This window comes from Chiloscyllium plagiosum, chromosome 6 (assembly GCF_004010195.1).
Source record: "Chiloscyllium plagiosum isolate BGI_BamShark_2017 chromosome 6, ASM401019v2, whole genome shotgun sequence".
NCBI lineage: Eukaryota > Metazoa > Chordata > Chondrichthyes > Orectolobiformes > Hemiscylliidae > Chiloscyllium > Chiloscyllium plagiosum.
This window is the reverse complement of record NC_057715.1, coordinates 97,432,707-97,446,496: the sequence shown is the minus strand read 5'-3', so window position 1 is coordinate 97,446,496 and position 13,790 is coordinate 97,432,707. Positions and strand designations below refer to the sequence as shown.

Below are 13,790 nucleotides of genomic sequence, written 5' to 3'. Positions count from 1 at the left end.
GGATGAGCCTAAGGTCCTCGAGTTCTTTCATCAGTGCTGCAATATGCTCTGTCAGTAGCTGAACGTGCACACACTTTCCACACTTACACGAGCCAGACACACTAGAGTCGTTGACCTCCCACATCAAGCACATAGCACACTAAACCAGCTTGGCAGTCATGTCTTCACCCTCTTCAAATGTGGCGTAATCATTTCACTCAACCTCCTTGCCAAAGACTCCTGAGCTAAAGCCTCACTCTTCAATCCACAGGAACTTCCTTGGACCCTCTTTTTGGGGCAAGTCTGTGGGCTTTTAATTTAGGTTAGAGGAGGAGGTTGGGAGGGAGGCCTTACTTTGTAGGACCTGGGGTCTAGAACACACCCACTCAAATAACAATCACTTACCTTCCCGACCAGCTTTGCACTCCGACTTCACTTCCGCCCATCTCCCGCCGCGCTCTGCTGCAAAAAGACAGTTGGCGTCGAGGTAAGTTCTTAAATAACAATCACTTACCTTCCCGACCGGCTTTGTGCTCTGACTTCACTTCCCCCCAGCTCCCGCCGCTCTCTGCTGCAAAAAAAATAGGTGGTGGAAAGGAAGATGGAACAGGCAGTGCTGGAAAAGCACAGCAGTTCAGGCAGCATCCGAGGAGCAGTAAAATCGACGAATCCAGAACTTGGCACTGCCCTCTTGAACTGTCCTACCTATTTCATCTTACTTCCCACCAATCCGCTCCACCTTCCTCTCTGACCTATCACCTTCTTCCCCACTTTCATCTACCTACTGCATTCCCAGCTACCTCCCCCCGCCCCTCCCATTTATCTCTCAGCCCCCTTGGGCCATCCCTTATTCCTGATGAAGAGCTTATGCTTGAAACATCAACTCTCCTGTTGCTCAGATGCTGCCTGACCTGCTGTGCTTTTCCAGCACCACACTCTTCCACTTAAAATATCTGTACCTAGTACCTTGCATCTAAGATGGTGCCAAAGCAGTGAAATTACATTGTGTGCACGTGACTTTAAAAGCTCTTCTATCCAATTGAATGTAGCCTTGATGTCAAGGACAGTCAATTCCAGCTCTTCTCTGAACATCAGTTGTTTTGTCCATGTTTGAACGAAGGCTGCAAAGAACTCAGAGGGTGACATGGAGCGGATTATTGCTGTGCAAGTGCTACTTGATAGCACTGTTGATGACATTTCCATAACTTTACTGTTGGTCAAGAGTAAGAGAGAACAGTATTGGCCGAATTGTATTTGTCTTCCATTTTGTGTGCAGGGCATTTCCATATTGTCAGATAGATGCCAATGTTTTAACTGTACTGGAACAGCTTGGCTAAGGGAGCTACAAGTTCTGGAGCATAAGTCGTGAGTACTATTGCCAGAATCTCCAGCCATTTCTTGCTATCACATGGAGTGAATTGAATTTACTGAAAACAAGTTTTTGTGATACCAGCAACCATCTAGATGAATCACCCAATTGGCACTTCTAGCTGAAGATTGCAACAGTGTTTCAGTATTGTCTTTTGTCCTGATGTTCTTGGCTGTTCCATCATTGAAGATAGACAGGTAGGAGGCTAGAAGAACACGGCAAGCCAGGCAGTATCAGGAGGTGGAGAAGTCAACATTGCAGCTGAAACCCTTCTTCAGGACTGAAGGTGGGTGTGTGGGGAGATGCAGATAAAGGGGGTGGTGGAGACAGGATGGTGAAGTGGGGATAGATGACATGAAGCAGTGAAGTGGGGATAGATAACATGAAGCAGTGAGATTTCATTGGGTCCGGAGTCAATGTTGAAGACTCCCAGAGCAACTTCCTCCTGACTGTATGCTATTATGCTGCCACCTCTATTGGGTCTGTCCTGCCAGTGGGACAGAACACATCTCTGTATGGGATATTATCTGTAAGGTATAATTCCGTAAGTATGACTATGTTGCTTGAGACAGCTCTTTCAATTCTGGCACAAGATTTAACCCCAGGTGTTAGTAAGGAGGACTTTGCAGGTTTGACAGGGCTGTTTCATTTTATGGTGCCTAGTTCTGTCCAGTTTTATTTCTTTGTTGGACTTTGTAGCAGTTGATACAACTGTGTGGCTTGCTTGGCCATTTCAGTAGGCAGTTGAGAGACGACCACATTGCTGTGGGTCTGGAATCACATGTGGGTCACACCAGGTGAGGATTGCAGATTTTCTTCCCTGAAGGAAATAGACCGAGAAATTACAAATGGAGTTTAATATAGATAAATGTGAGGCCTTACATTTTGTAAAGGTAAAAACAATGACTGCAGATGCTGGAAACTAGATTCTGGAGTAGAGTGGTGCTGGAAAAGCACAGCAGTTCAGGCAGCATCTGAGGAGCAGGAAAATCGACATTTCGGGCAAAAGCCCTTCATCAGGCTTTTGCCCGAAACGTCGATTTTTCCTGCTCCTCGGATGCTGCCTGAACTGCTTGCTTTTCCAGCACCACTCTGCTCCAGAATTACATTTTGGAAAGTCAAATCAAGGTTGGAGTTTCATGGTGAATGGTAGGGTCTTAAGTAGTGTAGTGGAATAGAGGGATTTTGGAGTTCAGGTTCACCGAATCTCTGAAAGTGGAGTCACAGGTAGACAGGGCAGTGAAGATGGTTTCGGCACTCTGGCCTTCATCAGTCATGGCACTGAGTGTAGAATTTGGGAAGTTTTATTGCAGTTGTACAAGATGTTGGTGAGGCCGCACTTGGAGTAGTGTGTTTAATTTTGGTCACCTTACTATAGGAAGGATATTATTAAACTGGAAAGAATGCAGAAAAAATTTACAGGGATGTTGCTGAGCAGAAAAAATTTACAAGGATGTTGCTGAGATTCAAGGGTATGGATAGGGTAAATGAATACACACACACCTCTCCCCCCGCCCCCCCGGGAAAAAATGAAAGGGAACCTGAGGGATAACCTTTTTACATAGGGTTTTATGCATTTGGAATGAGCTGTTAATGGAAGTGGCTAGCATACTAATAACATTTAAGAGGCATTTGAACAAATACATGGATAGGAAATATTTAGAAGGGTATGGGCCAAGTGCAGGGAAATAGGATTAGCACAGACGGACATTTTGGTCAACATGGGCCAAAGGGCCTGTCTCCATGCCAAAGGACTCTATGACTATAAGGACATCAGTTAGCCGGATCAGTTTTTCTGGGAATCAACAATGACTTCATGATTATCCATAGATTTTTAATTCCAGATTTTTTTAAAAATTGAAGTTGTATTCCACCATATGTTGTGGCAGGATTTGAATCTGAGTTTCTGGATAAATAGTCTACTGATAGACCATCACTTTACCACTGGCTGGGCCAGTTCATTGATAATTGCCAGCATCCTGATAATGGGGGATCCAGTAATGACAATGCAATTGACTGTCTAAGATAGGTTATAAAATTCTTATTATTTTTTATTCATTCTTGTGATGTGGACATCCCTGGCTGGGACGACAATTATTGCCCATTCCTAGTTGTTCTCGAAGCTGCATTGTTTTCCAGGTTAGGATGATGAATGGTTTGCAGGGGATCTTGCAGGTGATGCTGTAATCTGCTGCCCTATCCTCCTAAATGATAATGTTCATTAGTTTGGAAGGTGCTATCTAAGGAGTGTTATTGAATTTCAGTAGTGCTGCTATTCAGCATTGGTGATGGAGAGAGTGAATATTTTTGGACATGGTGTCAATCTAGCAGGTTGCTTGATCTAGGATGGTATTATGCTTCTCAAAGTGCACTGATCGAGCTAAGTAAGGAGTATTTCATTACACTCCCGACTTCTAACATGTAGATATTACAAGCCGAACTACGGCCATCCTGGTCTGAAAGTGCCCGATCTCATCTGATCTCGGAAGCTAAGTAGACTCATGTCTGGCTAGTGCTTAGATGGGAGACTGCCTGGAAATACCAGCTGCAGTAGTCATAATCAAGGACCCCTGCCACCCGGTTATACTCTCTTGCACTCTTTTCCATCGGGCAGAAGATACAAAAGTTTAAAACTATGTATCAACAGATTTAAGAACAGTTTCCTCCCCATTGTTATCAGACTTCTAAATGGACCTCTCATATATTAGACTTCATCCTTCTGTGTAGTTGTAACACTGTATTCTGCATTCTGTTCTATTACGCTGATGTACTTATGTAAGGTTTGATTTGTCTGGTTAGCATGCAATGCAATACTTTTCACTGCATCTTAGTATGTGTGATAATAAGAAATCAAATCAAATATTGTGCAGCCTTTTAGGATTTGGGAGATGAGCTACTCACTGCAGAATTCATAGCTTCTGTCCTGCTCTTATAGCCACAGAATTTATGTAGTGAATCCAGTTCAGTATCTGGTCATGTGAACAATCTATACCATTGATTATTTGATTGTCTTAAAACAAAAGAGAATTTCACAGAATTTTTCCTGATGTGATTCTGTACCTATTTTTAAAACTCATGATGAGGATAACTTTACTGGGAATTTGATGAATATTTCATCAGGTTATTCCATAAGTTGGTACAATAAGCCTGATTTTTTATTTGTTAACTCTGCTTTTTGTAAATTCTTTCCAATCAGTTAATACTAAAAGTATTTTGAAGAAACAACCTCAAAACCATCACCTAGAAATTTAGAAGGGGATAGGAGAATCATAAATTGGTCTGTGAAGTGGTGCACTTTTGATATATATAGCAGGCGGGAATGAAGCCTAAATGGAAAGCAATGGGAGATGGAGGGAAATTTGTGTTGACAAGAAGGAGATTAGATTACAGATTAGATTACATTACACTGTGGAAACAGGCCCTTCAGCCCAACAAGTCCACACTGACCCGCCGAAGCACAACCCACCCATACCCCTACATTTACCCCTTACCTAACACTACGGGCAATTTAGCATGGCCAATTCACCTTACCTGCACATCTTTGGACTGTGGGAGGAAACCAGAGCACCCAGAGAAAACCAACGCAGACACGGGGAGAACGTGCAAACTCCACACAGTCAGTCGCCCGAGGCGGGAACTGAACCCAGGTCTCTGGCGCTGTGAGGCAGCAGTGCTAACCACTGTGCCACCATTGTTCTGGAACATGACTCATACTTCACCTCTATCAGGTTTTAGATCTGGCATTAGTGGTTTGTTTTCCATGATGTAATTAACTACACCTTATATTATAAAATCTCCTTTTGGTAGAAGAGGAACTTTGTACTGGAAAGGTGCAGTTTGATTTCTGGATTCAACTGAAATGCAACCACATAATTGGACAACGTTGCCCTGCACGCTTTTATTTCCTTAATATGTGGCTGCCAGTTCTCTTTCACTATTTGTAGCTATGTCACTTGTTTTATCGGTCATGTTTGTGTAGCACTTTTAAAGCAAAGTAACAGTTATACAAGACACTGTTCTGGTAAATCAGGAAGAATTGTTGCCCGGGCTGATTTGCACTTTGCAAATTTCTTCCTGTTCCAGTAGATGACAGGGAGTGATGCAAAAGCCACAACAGTTGGGTGGGAGTGCGAAATGAGCTTGCACGTCTTCTCCTTTCTCATGTCAAAATCGGAGTGCCACTATCCAGCAACATTATATAAATTTTGACGGAAAAAGAAATCAATTGTCTTCTCAAGTGCAAATTGTTTTTAATGTACCTTCTAGAGCATACCTCTTGCAAGGACATACCCAGGAAAGTTGTGTACACCCTTAAGTAGTTGATAATTTATTGCTACTTTGTACTGAGGCTTAAAAACATGTTTGTGCCAACTGTAAGCTAAATTAAGTGCTGAAAATAACCTGGCCTTTTCTGCTTCATGACAGGCTCCTTGCTGGAATATTATTATGTACTTTTATTACGTAACTGGTTTCTTATTACAGTATTCTGAGACACAATGTTCCATTAGTACTGTTTACTTCATTCCGGCTGCCCTGAAGGCTTACAATTGCAATCATCTCTCTTGTGAAATCTCTAGAACAGAAATATGCATCTTGAACATGGTAAACAGACTACTTTTTTTTAAAACATCATCATTATATGAAATAAATCAATGCAAGTCTCAGAAAAATATTTCTTGCCCATTTGGCATAATTGTTCCATCTGTTGGAAAAAATTGGATTCTTCTGTATGAAACTATTGCATTTCCACATTTCCTTAAATAGTCTTAAATAACTTGTCCCAGAAAATTCTTAGTTTGTCCACAATTTGAAGGTGGAGAGATTTCATTTATCTAGTTTCATTTCATAGCCTTAACAGGAATAAAGGTCACATATTGATAATTAGAACTAGTTGGAGCCAGATCCACTTGTTTTGAAGGCTGAGGTGTCATCAGCTGTTCAACTAGTTGAAGCCAACATTTTATTTTGCAAGTCAGCTGATCAGGAAGGTAATGAGGAAGTATGGGGGAGGGAAAGGAGCCCAGTTCGCTACTGACTGTTGCTCATTTCTGTACAGCAAGCTAATAAAATGCAATTGAAATGCAGTAACTAGTGTTCTCGAATTATATAAAGTTTAATTAAACTAAAACTCATGGTAATTTTAAATGCCATAGCTATAGGTGTACCTAATTCTGCAGGAGGTCTTTATCAAGACAAACATGAGAGAGAGATTTTCAGTTCAAAAATTGTTTCTATTATGCTTACATCATTCAATTTTATTTTGAGGATGGTTCATTTTTCACACCTGATCATTTGAACGTTTTGTTATTAAGATATTATTTAATTAAACTGAAACTGCAGTATGGATTACGATCACTTTGCTCCATGAATTTGTATTTATCAGTGTTTACTTTAAATAATCAAGACAGTTTTATCCCACAGATTTATTCTGTTATGATTGCGTCCTACTTCTGATAATTAAAAAAAATAAAGTCAAGAAGGTGTCATGATTTGGAGAGGAACTTGGAGGCAATGGTATTTCAAAGCAACTGATGCTCTTCTCTTTCTAAGTGAAGAGGGATGTAAGTTGGGAAATGCTGTGGAATAAGCCTTGGTGGTTTGTTATAGTGCAGCTTGTTGTTGGTACTACAACCACTGTGCACAATTAGTGGAGAGAATGGAAGTTTAAACTGATCGTTGGTGTGAACATCAGCCATTTTTTTGCCAAGCTTCTTGAATGTTGTTATATTTGCAAATGTTAAAGAGATGTTTGATCTTGAATGCAGAGGTTTTAAAAAGTTGAAGATAAGGAATTTGCTGTGGTAAACACAGTATTTGTGTGGCTTCTCAGTTGAATTTCTGATAGTGGTAATGTTGTTAGCGGGTGACCCAACAATTATGATGTCATTAATGTCTAGGGGCAGGTGGTGGGACACTTTCTTATTTTAGATTAACAGTGCCTTACACTTGAATATTGTGTATTTCACATACTAGTTAACAGCCAAAATCTACTGTAAATGTATGTTTTCAGGGATATGTTGCATGTGAACATCAGCCGATTCACTATATGCAGAACACTGCTGAGTCTTCAATGAACTGCTTCACTTCTGCTTTTATGAGTAAGGGTAAGGGGAGGATATGAATGTAGTTGAAGGTAGTTGGAACTAGAATGGTATTCTATCAAATTCTTGTCACAATTTTCTGCGCTTAAGATAATTAAGCTCAAACAGCACATCTTCCTTTATACTAGGTATGATTGATGTTGCTACATGTTTTCTCCATGATCCACATTGTCTTCAGTTTTATTTGAGATCTTGGTTAGATCTTGCTAGATATCAAATTCAATTAGTCTAATCTTGTCTCTGGAATTCAGCTCTTGGGTCCATGTTTGGACCAAGTTTGTAATAAGGTCTGAAGCCAAGTGACGTTTTTGGAACACAAATTGAGCGTTAGTGAGAATTTATGCCGATGACTCGTATCATTTTTTTTGATGATTGGGAATATTCTGATAGGATGATAATTGGCCAGATTGAATTTGTTCTGCTTCTCCAAGCAGATAAGATCAGTTGATGCCAATATTCTTGGCCTCTGAGCCAGGAGGCCCAGGTTCAAGTTCCACCTGCTCCAGAGGTGTGTATAACTTCTCTGAATGGATTGATGAAGTATCTAACTGTACGGAAATGTCCTAGCTGGAGGTACACAAGAAGAGCAGATTCATAAGCACAGCAGCTTGGTTGGCGGCAGCACATGGAGCCTTTCATTCAGTTCATTCAGACATTTCTCAGTGTCACATAAAATGAATATGAATTGATGTGATTGTGAAGGCCATGGGTATAGAGGAAGAATGTTCATCCAATCATTGCTACTGGCTAAAGCTGTTTGAAGCTGTTTAACTCCTGGCCCACATATACCTTTTTTTCAATACAAATTGTTCAATCCACTTCATTTACTTGACAGTGAAAACTCAAATACCATTTACACCCCTTCTGAAAATCCTGCCTCTTAAAACAAGAAGGATTTGTGGCTCTTTAAGAAGAAAAATCAGAAACTTCTCTTCAACTCCTCAAACAATCATGCAAGGCACAAGAATCCACATTTCTCTGTGATACATTACAATCTCAGCTAACCAATAGCTTTAACCATCCTTGGTCCCAGAACCTGTGGGCGGCACGGTGGCACAGTGGTTAGCACTGCTGCCTCGCAGCGCCAGAGACCTGGGTTCAGTTCCCGCCTCGGGCGACTGACTGTGTGGAGTTTGCACGTTCTCCCCGTGTCTGCGTGGGTTTCAACCGGGTGCTCCGGTTTCCTCCCACAGTCCAAAGATGTGCAGGTTAGGTGAATTGGCCATACTAAATTGCCCGTAGTGTTAGGTAAGGGGTAAATATAGGGGTATGGGTGGGTTTCGCTTCGGCGGGTCGGTGTGGACTTGTTGGGCCGAAGGGCCTGTTTCCACACTGTAATCTAATCTAATCTAAAAAAAAACCTTGCCAAGTTTCATCGAACATAGAACAGCACAGCACAGTACAGGCCTTTCAGCTCTTGATGTTGTGCCAATTTTTTATCCTACTAATTTTTTATCAAACTAATCTACATACCCTTCATTTTACTATCCGAGTCACTTAAATGTCCCAAATGTGATGTTGTGAAACTTGAAAGGATTCAGAAAAGATTTACAAGGATGTTGCCACGGTTGGAGGATTTGAGCTATAGGGAGAGGCTGAAAAGGCTGGGTCTGTTTTCCCTGGAGCGTCGGAGGCTGAGGGGTGACCCTATAGAGGTTTACAAAATTATGAGGGGCGTGGATAGTATAAATCAGCAAAGTCTTTTCCCTGGGGTCGGGGAGTCCAGAACTAGAGGGCATAGGTTTAGGGTGAGAGGGGAAAGATATAAAAGAGACCTAAGGGGCAACTTTTTCACGCAGAGGGTGGTACGTGTATGGAATGAGCTGCCAGAGGATGTGGTGGAGGCTGGTACAATTCCACCACTGGCAGTGCATTCCACACACCCATCACTCTCTGTGTAAAGAACCTACCTCTGACATCTCCCCTAAACCTTCCGCCAGTCACCTTAAAATTATGTCCCCTTGTGATAGCCATTTCTGCCCTGGGAAAAACTCTCTGATTATTCACTCTATCTATGCTTCTCTTCACCTTGTACACCTCTATCAAGTTATCTCTCGTCCTTCTTTGCTTCAATAAGAAAAGCCCTAGTTCCATCAACCTTTCTTCATAAGATATGCCCTCCAGTTCAGGCAGCTTCCTGGTTAATCTACATACTTTGTATAATGAATTGACCAGAACTGAACACAATATTCTAAGTATGATCTAACCAAGGCACTAAAAAATTGCAGCATAACCTCGCGGCTCTTAAACTCAATCCCCCTGCTAATGAAAGCCAGCACATCATATGCCTTCTTAACAACCCTATCAACTTGAGTGGCAACTTTGAGGGATGTATGGGTATGGACCCCAAGATCCCACTGTTCCTCCACACTTCCAAGAATCCTACCTTTAACCCGGTATTCTGTATTGAAATTCAACCTTCCAAAATGAATCACTGCACATTTTTCCAGGTTGAACTCCATCTGCCACTTCTTAACTCAGTTCTGCATCCTGTCAATGTCCTGTTAAAACCTACAACAGCCCTCCATGCTATCCACCACTCCACCAACCTTTGTGTCATCATCAAACTTACTAACCCACCCTTCCACTTCCATATCCAAGTCATTGATAAAATCACAATGAGCTGAGGTCCCAGAACAGATTTCTGCGGAACACCACTTGTCACTGAGCACCAGGCTGAATACTGCCATCCTCTGCCTTCTAAGGACGTCGTTTCTATATCTAGATAGCCAAATATCCCTGCATCCCATGCCTCCTTACTTTCAGAATGAATCTACCATGGGGAACCTTTTCAAATGTCTTGCTAAAATCCATGTGCACCATATCCACTGCTCTACCTTCAAAGCATTTTGTCACATCCTCAAAGAATTCAGTAAGGTTTGTGAAGCATGATCTGCCCCTCACAAAGCCATGCTGGCTATCTCTAATCAAGATATGGTTTTGCAAATAATCATAAATCCTGTCTCTCAATAATTTGCCCACCAACAACGCAGGACTGACTGGTCTGTAATTCCCAGGATTATCCCTATTCCTTTTCTTGAACAATGGAATAACATTTGCCACCCTCCAGTCATCTGGCACTACTCCAGTGGACAGTGAAGAGGCAAAGATCATAGTCAAAGGTGCAGCAATCTTTTCCCTCATTTCCTGTTGTAAACTTGGGTATTGTCCATCTGGCCCAGGAGACTTATCAATCCTTCTGTTTGTCAAAATTTTCAGCACATTCTCCTTCTTAACCTCAGTCTGTTTGAGCGCATCAACCTGTCTCATGCTGTCCTCATAAATGTCAGGGTCCCTCTCAGTACTGAATATTGAAGCAAAGTATTCATTAAGGACCTCCCTTACCTCCTCCAACTGCAGGCACATGTTCCCCTCCACTAGCCCTATTCATTATAAGAGATTAGACCATAAAAAATCGGAATGTAAGTCTGCCATTTGTATCCTCGAGTCTGCTTCACCATTTAGTAGGACTATGACTGATCCAATATTCCTCACATCCACTTTCCTGCCTTTTCCACATAACTCTTGATTCCCCGACTGATCAAGAATCTATTTCAGGGCCTTAAATACACAAAAGAACTCTTTCCCCATAGTTCTTTGTGGCAAGGAGATCCAAAGGCTCTCAACCCTCTGAAAGAAGAAGTACCTCCTTATCTCAGTCTTACATTTGTGTCCCTTTATTCTGAGACTGTGCCCTCTGGTCTTAGATTCTCATATGAGATGGGAACATTATTTTTCTGCGTTTACCCAATCAAGTCTCTTAAGAAACCTTCAATGAAATCAACTCTCATGCTTCTAAACTCCAAGGAGTAGAGTCCCAACCTTAGAAGAAGAATTTTAGAATCCCTACAGTGTGAAAGCAGGCCATTTGGCCTGTTGATTGCACATGACCCTCCAGAGAGCATCCCACCCAGATACACTCCTATCCCTGTAACCCTGCATTTCCCATTGCTAATGCACGTAACCTGTACATCCCTGGACACTATGGGTAGTTTAGCATAGCCAATCCACCTAACCCTCACATCTTTGGACTGTAGGAGGAAACCCACGCAGACAGTTGCCCAGGGGTGGAATCAAACCTGGGTCTGTTTATAAGACTTTCCCTTCATACCAGAGATCATCCTCGTGTATCTACTCTGAATTGCCTCCAATGAAATGATATCTTTCCTTAAATAAGGGGATAGAAATGCTCACAGTACTCCACATGTGGTCTCACCAGCATTTTGTACAGTTGCAATTGAACTTCTCTACTTTTCTCCTTCATCCTCCTTGAACTAAGGGCCAACATTCCATTGGCCTTCCTGATTCCCTTATAACAACCTTGTACTCTGCAATCTGATGCAAAGGAATTGACTATGAGCATTTCTATTGTAATTTACTTTGCCGATCTTGAGGAAGGGAATTGTGAAAATGATGTTTTGAGCTATTATTTCATTTTCCTTCCCATTCTGTTTATTCATTGCAACTTGTCTTGCCTATTGTTTGTTATATCCAAAAAATAATATTGTTTCTGTTTACATCCATGTTTTGTCTCGCACTTGGTCAAAAGCCTACATAATATTCTCTCTTTCTTCGACTTTTTTCAGTGAACTATTCTTTCCTCCCAAACTCTTTCTCCTGTCACCCAATCAAGCAACTATTCACTTTTTCAAATATTTTTCACCTACCTCACCGCTCAATTTCTACCAAATTTATCATTTTAACCAATATCTTCCTTCTTTCCCATCACCATCCAAGACTTCAATCACATGGAGCAAGTCCTGCTGCTCAATATGTTCCAATGGATGCATCATTGATTTTGCTACTGTTTCCAAATAAATAGTAATGATTAGAGGCTTATTCTTATGTTTCTCAATCATCCTTTAACCCCTGATACCTGGACAGCCCTAACCTTTCTGTTCAATTCGCCTCAGTTGTTACTGCCCTTCCCATGCACAGTTGGCAGAAGAACATGTACAGCCCCATGACATATTTTTGGCTGAAGTGTCCACTCACTCATACCCAATGTTCTTTTTGTCCATGGTGTATTGTGAATAATTGAAGTCATCTCCTCAAATTCCAGGAGCAGCAATTACTGTTTTCTATGCTGTTGCACTTTGGAGGAAAAAAGATCAAAACAACGGAACTTCTAAAAGGAGAAAGACAGATAAAAGGTAGTGAGCACATGGTCAGTGAAGGAGAGGGTGAAAGAAACCTCCACTCCTAACTGACACAGCAGTGAATCTGTACAGTTACTGCCTTTGCTGTTTGAGTCCATATATCTCTGGACAATGGAGTGCGTCTTGGAAAAATTAACAAACAGTGAAATTTACATTTGACCTTGGAGAAACCTGTGTGGGTGAGCTCACAGCACAGGAAAAGATAAGTGCATCGTTTTTACCATGTAACGTTGCTGCAAGTCTTCAGTAGTGAGTAGAGCAGGTTCCTTCGTGATTATATGTTTTATTGAGATCTGTCTCTTGATTAAATTTTAAAATATAAACCATAAGTGCTAAGTTAGCCTGGAGCACTTTTTTAGCGCTAAATGATGGTGCTATTTTCTGGGTCTTTAAATTGTGATGGAGCAAAGAGGGCCTTTAGCAGAGTGATATGCTCTTCCAGTTGGAGTTTAGGGAGAGTTTCCATGTTACTGATGATTATGTCTGCAGGATGTGTCTTTGGTTGCAAATCCTATCGGACTGTGTGGATTGGTTGGAGCGGCAGTTAGAGGCAATGAGGAATTTCCAAGAGCTAGGAAGTGTGATGGATGGAAGTTAGAGGAAGGAGAAAAGCCGCAGATACAGTCAGGTAGATGGATTAACTCCAGGAAAGGGAGGCAGGTAGTGCAGGCGTCTTCTGTGGCTATCCCCATTTCAAACAGGTATGCTGTTTTTGGAAAATGTGGTGGATAATGGATTCACTGGAATGTAGCAAGAGCAGCCAGGTTTTGGTATCAAATGTAATGATGGGTACAATTGATTATGATAGGGGACTCTCTAGTCAGAGGCACAGACAGGCATTTCTGTGGCTAGCAGCAAAAAATCAGAATGGTGTGTTGCCTCCCTGGTGACAGGGTCAAGGATGTCTCAGAGAAGGTGCAGAATATTCTCAAAGGGGAGAGGGACCAGAGTCATTGTACACATTGGAGCTAATATCATAGGAAGGGAAGTGGATGAGATTCTGAAGGAAAAATATAGAAAGTTAGGCAGGAATTCAAAAAGGAGGTCCTTGAGGGTAGTACTATCTGTATTACTCCCAGTACTACGAGCTAGTGAGGGTAGGACTAGGATAATAGAGCAGATGAATGTGTGGCTGAGGAGCTGGTGTATGGGAGAAGGATTCACATTTTTGGATCATTGGAA

At 41.7% G+C, this 13,790-nt stretch overlaps 1 protein-coding gene and 1 pseudogene across 3 annotated transcripts in view; both read left to right on the top strand.

Annotated features, from left to right (window-relative positions):
* Nucleotides 1-13,790, top strand: part of c2cd3 (C2 domain containing 3 centriole elongation regulator) — a 165,548-nt gene that overhangs the window by 145,049 nt on the left and 6,709 nt on the right. For 2 of the 3 annotated variants that reach the window (XM_043692198.1, XM_043692199.1), the window contains exon 33: nt 5,831-5,950. The exons of the other annotated variant lie outside the window; for it this stretch is intronic. In XM_043692198.1, the coding sequence (XP_043548133.1) occupies nt 5,831-5,950 (120 nt within the window). The remainder of the gene's footprint in view (nt 1-5,830; nt 5,951-13,790) is intronic. 3 annotated transcript variants of the gene reach the window in all.
* On the top strand, nt 3,787-3,905 carry LOC122551192 (annotated as a pseudogene).